The 12,702-nt window shown below is 44.8% G+C and overlaps 1 protein-coding gene across 2 annotated transcripts in view; it reads right to left on the reverse strand.

The window, feature by feature from the left end:
- Tmem87b (transmembrane protein 87B) overlaps positions 1-8,711 on the reverse strand; it is a 50,181-nt gene extending 41,470 nt beyond the window's left edge. For both annotated transcript variants that reach the window (XM_023717386.1, XM_004633230.2), the window contains exons 1-2: positions 8,409-8,711; positions 4,811-4,871 (exon numbers count right to left, since the gene is read on the reverse strand). In XM_023717386.1, the coding sequence (XP_023573154.1) occupies positions 4,811-4,871; positions 8,409-8,537 (190 nt within the window). In that variant the 5' untranslated portion in view covers positions 8,538-8,711. The remainder of the gene's footprint in view (positions 1-4,810; positions 4,872-8,408) is intronic.
- Positions 8,712-12,702: the final 3,991 nt, after the last annotated feature.

Below are 12,702 nucleotides of genomic sequence, written 5' to 3' on the forward strand. Positions count from 1 at the left end.
GATATGGCGACTGGTTTCCCCCAAGCAACAGTTCAGGGAGGAGCCAAGGAGGAGCCAAGGTATCTTTTATAAAGTAGCCTCAGAAGTGATGTGCACTACTTCTGCAATATTCTACTGGAAACTAAGATCAATTCTGATATAACATGGCTGGGGACTACACAACATGGGTCAGCTACACAGAGAAAGCAAAGAAACCTGCAGCGATTCCCCTGAACCTGTGGCTGAAGAGCAGCCTACCTGTGCATAGGGAGAAGCCAAATGATTCCTAGAGCTGGGGACTGTCTAAGGTTTTCACTAGCCAGAATGTTCATTAAATACACCAAACATTCAGGAAGAAAAATGGTCATAGCTTAAACATGGCACTAAATTAGTCCTGGAGTCAAGGTTACTTCAGAGCTACCCTAAAAGAACCTGTAAAACAAAACTGGGAAGGATCACACTGAGTCACAAGAAATTATCACCTCAAAAAAAAGAAAGAAAAGAAAGAAATTATCACCTCAAAGTTGTGAAAGGACATCACCTAACCTCTGAAAGTAAAATTCATAATATTCATCATCTAAAAAAAATACTGGGGCTGGTGAGATGGCTCAGTGGTCTAAAGCATCTACTTAGAACAAGCTTAGCTAAAGCACAGAGACCATGGTTCAATCCCCCAGCACCACATGCCAGCCAGCCTCGCCCTCTGGTGGGCTGAGCTGGCCACACACACACACACACACACACACACCCAAATAAATAAATAAAATTAAAAAAAAAAAATACTGGACATATAATACACAAAAATTTGTCAAAGATAATGAAATTAGAAGATAAGAATATGAAAACAGATATGCCGTATATGCTCAAAGATATAAAGAGGGGGGCCAGGAGATGGTTCAGTAGAATAAGCACTTGCCTGCCAAGCACAAGGGCCTGAGTTCAATCCCTGGTTCCGCAAACAAAACAAAACAAAACAAACAAACAAATGATATAAAGAAGAATGAAAATACCAAGGAGAAAAGCAAGATGTTAAAAAAAAAAGAGAGAGAGAAAATAAATAAATAAAAATAAAACTTTGGGGCCGGGAAGATGGCTCAGTGGAATAAGTGCATCCTGGCAAGCACAAGGGCCTGAATTCAATCTCCGGTTCCGGAAAAATAAATAAATGAAGAAAGAAAGAAAGAAAGAAAGAAAAGAAAAGAAAAGAAAAGAAAAGAAAAGAAGAAAGAAAGAGAACAAACCCAAGCAAGGAATGGTGGTGGCACAAGCTGTAATCCCAGCACTCAGGAGCCTGAGAAAGGAGCCACCTTAAACTACATAGTTAGAGCCTGTCTCAAAAAAAAAAAAAAAAGGTAGATAAAATCATAATGACATTTTTTAAAGAAGCAATAAAGGGGCTGGGGAGATAGCTCAGTGGAATAAGTGCTTCCCTGGCAAGCGCAAGGGCCTGAGTTCAATCCCCAGTTCCATCAAAAAAAAAAGAAGCAATAAAGTGATCCCCAGCACTGCAGGCCTTGCAGTGCTGGCCCTGCCCTCTGGGCGCACTGAGTGGCCCACCAAGACTAGGCGTGGTGGTACACACCTGTAGCCCAGAGCTGGTGAGGATAACAACAGGAGGATCACTACGGTCCGAGCTGAGCAGGGAGACCCTGCACCATAGGCCTTGCAGTGCTGGCCCTGCCCTCCGGGCGTGCTGAGCAGGTAAGGATGAAAACAGGAGGATCACTACGGTCCGAGCTGAGACCCTGCACCACAGGCCTTGCAGTGCTGGCCCTGCCCTCCGGGCGTGCTGAGCAGGTAAGGATGAAAACAGGAGGATCACTACGGGTCCGAGCTGCACAGTGAGACCCCGTATACCAAAATACATTTTTTTTTTAAAAAAGGCAGCAATAAAATAGCCAGAGAAAATGACAACCCTCTTCCCTGGCAAATGCAAGGGCCTGAGTTCAATACCCAGTTCCAAAAAAAAAAAAAAAAAAAAAAAAAAAAAAGAAAACCCCCAAGACCAAGCAACAACTCCACTTATGAAGGCTAAAAAAAAACAAAACTCTAAAATAAAAGTCATGGTATGAGATTATCAGATTAGTTACTGCAGGAGAAAAGATCAAACTAAACACAAAGAAAAAGAAATATCCAATATGAAGCATCTGATTAAAGGACAGAAATAAACAAATAACAGGCCCTCATTCACCTGTGGGACAATATCAAGTGGTCTAACATACACCTAGCTGGAGTCCCAGAAAGGAAAGAGAAAGATGGAGACAGCTCTAAATCCATGTGATTTATTTTTTCCATATGGACACCCAGTTGTCCCAGCATCCACTGGTAGTCAAGACTCTCCTTTCTCCTGTGAATTATCCTGGCACTGCTGCTGGAAGTCGGTCAACCTTGTGAATGCACATCTGCTCTGGGCTCCCCGCTATGCTCCTTCATTCTGCACAACTGTCCCTGTGCTAGACCTCACCACTGCAACACTGCAGCTGTATGCAAGTTCTGAAACTAACAGCAAAAGCCCTTCAACCTCATGCTTCAAATTGCTTTGGTTATTCCAAATATTTATATTCTTATATAAAAATTTTAAAACATTGAGTAAAAAATTTTAAAACATCTACATAAAGATCTATTTATGGGGCTGGTGAGATGGCTCAGTGGTCTAAAGCACCTACTTAAAACAAGCTTAGCAAAGCAGAGGGACCGCAGTTCAATCCCCCAGCACCACATGCCAGCCAGCCCCGCCCCTGGTGGGCTGAGCTGGCCATACATACACACTAAATAAATAAATAAATAAAATTAGAAAAAAAAAAAAAGTGTAAAAGATCTATTTAGATTTTGGGAGATTAAAATGAATTTATAAATCAATCCAAAGAAAATTGAGTGTGATGCTATAGTTTTTTTTCATATATGTCCTTTATCAGACTGAGAAACTTGTATTTCTACTTTTCTGACAGTTTTTAACATGAATGGGAGTTGAACTTTTTTCTGGCTATACTGAGATAAACAGATGGCATATCTGGTTTATTCTGTTAATACAGAGAACTACACTGAAAGTTTCAACACTAGCTCCACACGATTATATCTTATAGCAAAAGAAGGGTCACCTAAGGCAAAGTCAGACATCTGACCTAAGCCTGTGAGTTTCAGGGCACTAAGCTCTGGGTCTGTAAGAAAAAGGATACTCTGCCTTATATATCCACTACATTTCTGATGGAGATATAGATATGTTCTAAAATACCTGTTTGTTCACTTATTACACACGGCAGCAGTAAGCAGACACGCAGAGACCAACTGACTTCCTCCTTCTGTGGCCTCCCAGGAAGCCCAGTGGTGATGAGAAGGTCCTGAGTGAGCAGGGCATCAGCACAAGGTGGCTCAGGGTGTGCTTCCTGCATACCAGTCAGTCCCAGACATAGCTGAAGTCATGGCTCAAGACCTCTCTCCTAAGGGTGCTGCGAGACACTGCCACCTTCTGACTACAGCCCAGCTGTGTTGTGTGGTACTTCTCTGAAATCCCTTGTGTTGCCCTCTGCTTTCTTTAGATATGCCAATATGTTCATGCCTACACTGTGAGCTACCCCTAGACTGGTCTCAGACATTATGCAACCATTTTAAAAAATCAAATTCTGTATTTCAGTGGCCCGCATTACTCTTGTTCCCCATAAACCCTTTTGTCAGCCCTAGTCTGGTTTAAAGCCTACTTGTCTAGCCTTTGAGACATGAATTCATTAAAGCCAACCTTTTTCCTCATCTACCTAGGACTTCAACTTCTTCTTACCACAAATTACCATAATGATCTACAACATCACAGGCCTTCTCTAAAGCACCTCTGCCTCCTAGCGGTTAGGTGGCATAGCTTCCCTCAGGGAAGGCCCACCAATGGGGGAAACACCTTTATAGCCGCTCAGAGCGAGGTCTGAGAGAGAAAAGGGACATGGCATTAGGTCCTGGGGAGGATTTACCCAGTGAAAACGATCTCTTACTCTCAAACTTTCCTCTGGCAGCCAACTTTCCTACTCAATATACTGGAAACAAAAAAAGGAATTAGACCATAATGAATACAATCCAATGATGACCAATTAAAACTATCAAAAACATTGGCACATACACAGAAAAGACCACACATATCTAACAATACCTTTCTTAAGGCCTACAACTAATTAAAATATTCAGTAATTAGTTCACATTATGGTATACATTTAGAAAATTCTTGGAGCACAAAGGGTTTGCCACAATCATGACATTTCCTATATTCATGAAAAGAATTTTAGCTAATTTTAAAATCTGGGACTCAGGGGCTGGTGAGATGGCTCAGTGGTCTAAAGCACCTACTTAGAACAAGCTAAGCTAAGCAAAACACAGGGACCGGTTCAATCCCCCAGCACCACATGCCAGACAGCCCCGCCCCCTGGTGGGCTGAGCTGGCCACACACACATAAATAAATAAATAAATAAATAAATAAATAAAAAATCTGGGACTCAGAGTCAAATTTCACAGAAAAATACTTCTTTGCTTAAGCCAATTTATTAGACCACAACTGGCTTGTTTTTGTTTTTACAAGACCACAACTGTTACACAGTGAGTCAAATTATATTTTTTGAAATAGGATTAGAAACATTTATTCTTAAAAAAAAATCTATTCTTGAAAATAATTTTAAAAAATAAAAAGAAAATAATTGTCTCGAGTGAAAACTTAAAAATGTTAGAACCACTGAAAAACCAAACAACTGATTAGTTTACTATATATTATACTGTTATATTAGCTTACATTAAATTAATGCATTTGTTTTTAATATAGACGTTATTTACATTAGTATATTATTTCATTATACTTACCAGAAAACTTGATCTCAGTAGAGTTAAACATAGTTTTCCTAAATATCAAAGGTCCTGATTTCTAAAATAAAAAATATTGAAAAATCCTGTTAAAACATTTTCTGTTTGAGTAGCTTTACGGTTCAAAATAGAGAGCTCTTATTTTTGCACCCAGTCTGAGCACAACAGTCATCTTTTAAGATGCAACTCTGATCACATCACTCTTTGCGGCACATCCACAGCAGCAGATATGAAGAGGACAAGAAGGGGCCCTGCCTGAGAGGTCCCCAGCAGTCTCCGGCCCGGCCAGCGGCACACAGGAAAGGGCTGCGGCCAGCGCAGTGACCACTGTCAGACGTGATATAACAACTGTATGCTTACATGTTGCTCTCTTGCTAGCAAAATGAATGCACTTTTGGTAAACAACTCCCTCTCCAAATGTTATGCTTAGCACCATAATCACCACACGCTGAACTGCCTAGAGACTGCACAATCAAGGCCTGCTCACCTCCCTAGCAACATCATTTCATTCCCAAAATGCATGACACTCCTTCCTACCTTCAGGATCTCAGCAGTCAACCTGAACTTGCTTAAAAATCACTTCTCATGCTTTTTCTTCACTTTGGTAGCTCCTTTTTACTCTTCAAAACCCAGCTAAAAAGCTCCTCATGCCCTTGGGTTTAAACCCCAGGAACTCCCGTCTCCCTTCACATGGTCTCTCTCATTTTGCTTCATATCTCTTACCACAGTTAAAATCCCAGTCCTTCCCAAGCATAAAAGTCATGAGAAGAAATTACGCCACTTTACACAGGACAACAAAGCAATGACACCCGAGCAAGGAACACTCCCGTGAGCTCCAGCTCCACGCACCTGTCTGCCTAAGACCTGCCCACCAGCATGGCCAACAGGCACAGCAGACCACCCTGCTAGAGACCAGACAATGCCTCTGCTCTTCGCCAACTCTTCCTACACGGTCTACCTTTAAGGGGAGGCTGTGCAGTCAACCAAGTCATAGCTCTGTTACCTCCATCACTCAATGCCCAACAAATGCCTACCCTTTCCAAATGTGGTTCTTTTTCTCCACTACTGCCACCAGCAATCTAACTCAGGCTCTCTATACTCCTGCTTAGACTTCTGCATCAGCATAACTGGTGCTTCTGCCTATAGCCTATAATTTATCCTCATAGAGCACCCAGCACAATCAACATTTCAGTCAAAAACCCTTTAATAGGTCCCTCATTCACACCCAAAATTAGCTACTAGGTGTAGCTAACCCAATCTATAAGTGGGATATGTCTGGGCATCTAAAAAGTTTTGCCTGCTTAGGCAGACACAAGGACTGGTGTTTGACCCTCAGCATGCTGTGCTGGCCCTGCCCTGGGGCACGCTGAGACGGATTAAGACTGGGCATGGTGGCGCACGCCTGTAATCTCAGCACCTGGGAGGCTGAAAACAGGAGGATCACTACAAGTCCAATCTGTGTAGTGAGACCCTGTAGACCCTGTACTAAATTTTTAAAAGTTTTTTTAAATAAAGTTTTAAGTTAGTTGATATAAAATACGATTTTCAGATTCACTTAAAAAGTGAATGAAAAAAAAAGTGAATGAAGTAGGGGCCGGGAAGATGGCTCAATGGATTAAGTGCTTCCCTGGCAAGCACAAGGGCCTGAGTTCAATCCCCGGTTCCACAAAAAAAAAAAAAAAAAAAAGTGAACGAAGTATTCAACCCTGCCATCAAGTACTCAGCCAGAGCCAAATGTCAGCTGCTGACTGCAGGAGAGATACCCAACTTGTAATCACCTGTCATCCGCAAGATGTGTAATCGGCACAAATCTAGTTTATTTCACTAGCTGATAAGCTCTGCCTCAGGCCTGCAGGATCTGGAGCCCGCGAGCCTTAGGTTCCAGGCAGGTGCAGGTGTGCACTGTGGCCTGAGTGCCCTCGAGCAGCCTGCCAGAACTTCACGCCAAAGAAGTACCTCGAATTTCCTGCACTGCCCTGTTCAACTTCCTCACTCTCTTACCAAGAAACACCTTCTCAATGAGACCAGTCACACCTCTCCACCAGGAAGTGGGGTTAGGCTGGGTCTCTCTCGCACCCCTGTAATATCCTGAGATTGCTCCTATGTATATAACTACACATCAATCCCTTATGGCTACCATTGTGTGAGCTCCCTGGAGAAACGGGCTGGGTCTAAAACTCATCTCAGCAAACAAGGATGGATCTAGTGCATAGCACCCCGTGATGCTCCATCTGCTGACCTTTTAGTCAAAAGAACCATTTCTTGATGAATTTGCAGTACAAACAAAAGAAAACCCCACTCCCTCTTTTGTTATTAAGGTAAAGTTCCAACGATTTGATATGGGGGAAGAAAACACTAGCCCCGTTTTTTGCAAAGAAGGGCTTCACAGAGCACCAGTGGCCCGAGTTGAGTAAAGTTGGAAGTACTTAGCCTAACTGAATTTCCAGCACCTAAGAAACTTCCTTCTGCAAGAACCAAGCACATTCTTCCGTCATGGCCTTTTGGATTCTCACCAACGTAAGTATCCTTGTTAACAAATGATCTTTACACACATGGTCAAGTGGTCAGTCTGCACACTGCTGATTCACTTCCATTGTGTTAGTCTTCATTTATGATATTTGCTAAGGTGTATGCACTACAGAAATATTACAAACACCACTATGGTTTTTAGTTCGGGGTGATTCTATGACTGGAGATGCACAGGTTGTATGTACCTTGAACAGCACAAGGCCAATTCAGAAGAATCCTAGAAGAAACGCCTGCACTGAGTCAAAAAAATAAAGACACCCACACGTGTCCCTCTGTGTAGCTCTTGTACTATAAAAAGCATCTGTAGCTTCCGGTACTACTATTTTTCTCCTTGAGGAAACCAAATATAAACTTCATCTTTAGATCTTGGACATAATTTCAATGCATGTGGAAAATAACCCAAACAGAAATGGATGAGTCATCTGACCCCATCGGGAAGGAGGAGATAATGTCTTTTCCTAGCTCTCCTTTGCAAAACTTTCCATGTCAGCCCCTGCCTTCCTCCCACACAGTCTCCTTTAACTACAGGACGCCAAGTTCTCCATCAGCGTGCCCTAGTAAAGAGTTTCCACCCACCAGTGTCTCCACACACAGCCCGCCCCACCTCCACACCCGGAGTCCAGGAAGTGTGACAGGATCCCTGGAGAAACGCAGGAACCCAAGACGAAGAGAGGTAGGGAGACCACAGAACGGTCCGCCGCGATTAAGGAAAAAGCGGAAGTGGCGCACAAGGTTGCCAAACTGATGCTGCAACACCAGGGCCGGGCCGGACAGTCGTCCCGGGGGCCTCGCAGGTCTGCAAGCACCGGGAGCGACCCAGCCGGAGGGACCGCGCCGGAGCCGAGCGAGGGGCCAGGACTCGGGGCACGGAGGCGCGCGCGAAGAGGGAGCGCTGTCCGTGCTGTCTCCGCAGCTCTTCCTCGAGCCCAGGGCGGGCAGGGCGGGCAGGGCGGGCAGGGCGGGGGGCGCCCCCGCGCGTCGCGCGCAGCACACACAGCGGGCGAGCCCGAGGCCCGGCCCGGGGCGAGCGAGCCCCACGACGCGCCACGCCTGACCCCTCAGCACTTACGTCATTGACCGTCGCCGTCCAGAGGCCGAGCTCGGGGACGGCGTCCACGGCCGCTGGGGCCCAGCACAGGAGGCCGAAGGCCACAAGCAGCAGCCGGACCCCGGCAGCGAAACGGCGGCGCACGGCCATGTTGACGCGGAAGCCGCACCAGGCGCTAGTGGCGCCTGCCACGCCCCGGCCCGCACCTGGCCCAGCTCCGCCCCCGGCGGGCGGGTCCCAGCTGGGAAAGAGAGGCTCCGGCGGGGCTGTAGCGCAGAGCCTAGGCCTCCGCGGGGAGGTGCCGTGCGAGCGTGGAAAGCCAGCCGGGACGTGGAGGCGGGGCTGAGGGCGGAGCCTGAGCCGGGAACTACGGGGAGGGAGGCGGTGTTTGGGGGCGGGGCCCCGGGTGGGCGGGAAAGGGGCGGGGCTATGGGCGGGGCCACTGAGGAAGCAGTGTGGCTAAGTGGATGGACGCTTCACGCGGAGAAGGTCGAGCTGGGCGCAGCGTGGAAGGGAGGCGTGGAAGCCGGGTCCTGGAGGCGGAGCTGGGCTGGGAGGCGGGATCGCCACGTGTGTGAGGGCAGTGGCGGGGCGCTGGGCCCCGACCAGGATGTGTGGCCGGATGAGAAGGCGGAATTCTGGACCCCGCCAGAAGCTGGCATCTGCGGAAGGCACAGAGCTACGTCCAGGCGCAAGTGATCAGAGAAGGCTGTGGATGGAATAATATACACTGAAGTTCTCCTCCCACTTTATAGGCGAATGGGTGCAGCTGGAGACCATACTTATAAGTGAAATCAGATTCACGTGTAAGCGTCGTATTGTCTTCCTAGAGAGGCTGAAAGAATACATAAGATGCAAACGGAAAGAGAAACTGGTATAGGGAAAAGCAAATCATAGTGCCTGCCCTGCCGCGCTCAGATCTGGCGGAACACACCAGGCTTTAAGGTCGTAGAGGTGCCCAGAAAGCCAGGCAGAACAGCTGAACGCAAGACGTTTTGTTGTGAACATTAACATCATAGGACAGTTAATTTTCAGGACGAATAACATTGCCTGGTTGTTAAAAAGCCCCGAGGTAGTAGGAGAGCTTAGATAGATCTTACACTAGATACATACCTGGGACATTCTACTATCAAAATTAAATATAAGTGTTGCTCTATAAAGCAACCAGTTAATTCATTATAAAATGTAAATAATGGATGAGATGAAACAAAAGATCATTTTAGTTGTTCTAAGAAAAGTGTGCTGAGGGCCGGCCAAATAGCTCAGCAGATTAAAGCACCTGCAAGCAGGCACAAGGGCCGGGGGTTGGATCCCGAGGCCTGCCTTGCCTGTGCTGTAATCCTAGCTCTTGGGAGGGTGTAAACAGGCAGATCTCTACCGAGTCTGATCAAGTAGTGAGACCTTGAACACCCTGTAGACCCTTCCCTGATATACAAAAAAATAAAATAAAGTGTACTGAGATGACCAGCCTGGTGGCACACGCCTGTAATCCTGACACTCTGGTGTTGGGAACTGCTAAAGCTGGAAATTGATCCTGTGTAGGAGGGCAGGATGAAGCCTCATTGCCTACAGCAGTCAGGCTGCCTCAGTTTTGAGGAAAACATCCTGCCTGGACCTTGTTAGGCAACCCTGTGTCTTGCAACTTTGTAAAAGTATAAATAAAGGCCCTTGCTAATTTTTTTTTTTTTTCAAAGAGAGAAGAGCATTTTGTTTGTTTGTTTTTGCTGTACTGGGGATTGAGCTCAGGACCTTGTGCTTTCCAGGCAGGTGATCCAGCCACTGAGCTGTATCCCTGGCCCAGGCTCTTGCTATTGTTCAGCAAATGGTTTCGCCAATTAGGCAGAGGAGCCACCACCTAACCCTGATCTTGTCTTGTCTATCTTTTGCTCATTCCTACCCTGGATGCTTCCTGGACACAACCAATTACACTGAGAGACCAAGGGATCTCTATACTCTGGAAAACTATAACGGGAGAATCATGAGTTAAAGCCCAGCCTGGGCAATTCAGTCACTTGGTGAGAACTTGTCTCAGAACAAATACGGTAAACTGGGGATGTAGCTCAGAGCAGAGGGCCTGGGTTCAATCCCCAGTGCCATAAAAACAGCATTAATCAAAAGTGACATGCTGTCATTTGCAGTAACATAGATGGAACTGGAGAACACTGTGTTTAGGGCAAGAAGCTAGGTACAGTAGGGTCAGTACTATGTGTTCTTACTCATATGTGGAAGATAAAAAAGTTGGTTTCATAGAAATAGAAGTGGTCACTAGAGGCTAAGTGAAGAGGAGACGGAAGGAAAAATTGAATTATGGGTTGTAAAGAATGAGAAGAGAAAATGTGAAGGCTCCCAACTCTGAAATAATCATGTTGAAGGTGATGTAAATCCCAATTACTGATTTGATCATTACACACTATATATATATTTTTTTTTGAATATTTATTGAAAAAATATATGTCAATTAAAGTGTTTAAAGAATATTATAATAATTCACATGACAAGTTAAAAATAAGTTAAAATAATTCAGAAATGATGTCCTCAACCACAGAAGCAATCAAGGGAATAATGAAATAGATTTTAGAGACATGAGAATGGAGACTTGAAATGAGGAAGACTTAGTGATCAGTTAGATCACTCTATATTGGAGCTTAGGCCAGAGAAGAATTAAGGCTGGTGCCCAAGTTTCTGCCTAAAGTAAGGGAGATGTGGCACACCAGGGGGAGAAAATTTGAACAAGTGTAGTCCACACTGCCCAGGAGAAGGCCAAAGCGAGTCTTAGAATGGGCAGGCCAAGTACAGAAAAGAAATAGTTGGGACTTTGTAGGTTATGCTAACATAGGTGGGGACCAGTGTCATGGGAGATGACGAGATGACTAAGGCAGACCAGGACGGTGAGAGGAGGGGCAGGTGCTGGAGGCCAGATCCTGGGAACAGAGGCCCACGGCAAGCAAGGACTGGAGTACAGCTATCCCTCGTGTAACGCCCTTGCTGCTTAGTGACTGTTCAGACTTACAACCCGTCCTTTCATACAGTTCTGTACATCTTGTTGATAGAGCCTCTGTGCCTCTTTTGGGTACAGTACTGAACCTTCTTTATACAGTGCTGTAGTTCTTGCTGATTGTACTATACAGCATAGCACTACAGTTTTATGTTTTTTCTACATTACACTACTGCATGTAAGAGTCACAAAAGCAAAGTCATGAGGCTGTAGGTTTTTCTTTCTTTTTTTTTTTTACTGTTTCCTTGTTCAGAATATTGTACTGTATGTACTGTAAACAGTTCCTCATTTATTGACCAGTTCAGTTAACAACCTACTTGCAGGACTGGAACGCTGTTGTTGAATGAAGGCCTGTAGCCTGCTATAGTGTAGATACACACTCACTAGCATGTCATGCAAATAAGCACAGCATTCATGGAAAGACAGATGTCTTCCAAATATGTCTGGAATGTCTGATACTGGGCACAGAGAAACTATCTGACATTTTTTGCACTTTGAAACAAAAACACATATATGGTTTGCCTGTTTTGAGACAGAAGGGAGTGGTTTGGAGCAGGGGCTTATGGGACCTATTGATCATGTCTGATACAGGCAGAATAGCTGTGCCAAAGGGCAGAAAAGTGTTATCGGTGCACATGAGCTCACTTCTAAAGACTATTTGCTTCCTCCAACAGTCCCTCAGGTCATCATAAAACCTGATTCATTTGGAGTTAACTAAATTCTTGTATATAAACAAATTCTTTAGAAGTGATGTTACCTTTGAAAGTTTTTGATACATAGAAACGTCTCATTTCATATGGATGCACTTATTTTCTCAAGAGTCATACATATACTTCTGAACCACAGGCAACAATTAAATGACTAATTATCACTATTTTTTTTTTTTTTTTTTGTGGCCAGTTGAGCCCACCCTGGAAGCAGGGCTGGCACTGGCATTTGATGCCAAAAATGGAATTGCTTTGTCTGTGCACTCACTTAAGCTTGCCTAAGCAGGCACTTTAGACCGCTGAGCTATCTTACTGGCCCCAGTGATTGTTTTGTGTGTTTAATTTTTGTCTTACACTCCTGCCTAATAAGCTACTTCAGATATACTTTATCGGTTGTTCTAGCCTCTAAAGTATTTACTGCAGAGGTGGATAGAGCTTTGTTTTCATTAGTGCCAGTTTCACAATCAAGGACATTTGGTATTTCTGGTGATTTTTATGGAGTCTGGCAAGTTCATGGTTCTGTGATATCTTATTAATAATATTTTCGTTGTATTGGTTCTTTGCAATGACCTGCAGAAGTGTCTTCATTGATGAGCCAAAATTGCATATTCAA

The sequence above is a fragment of the Octodon degus genome, unplaced genomic scaffold, assembly GCF_000260255.1.
Source record: "Octodon degus isolate 3935 unplaced genomic scaffold, OctDeg1.0 scaffold00052, whole genome shotgun sequence".
NCBI lineage: Eukaryota > Metazoa > Chordata > Mammalia > Rodentia > Octodontidae > Octodon > Octodon degus.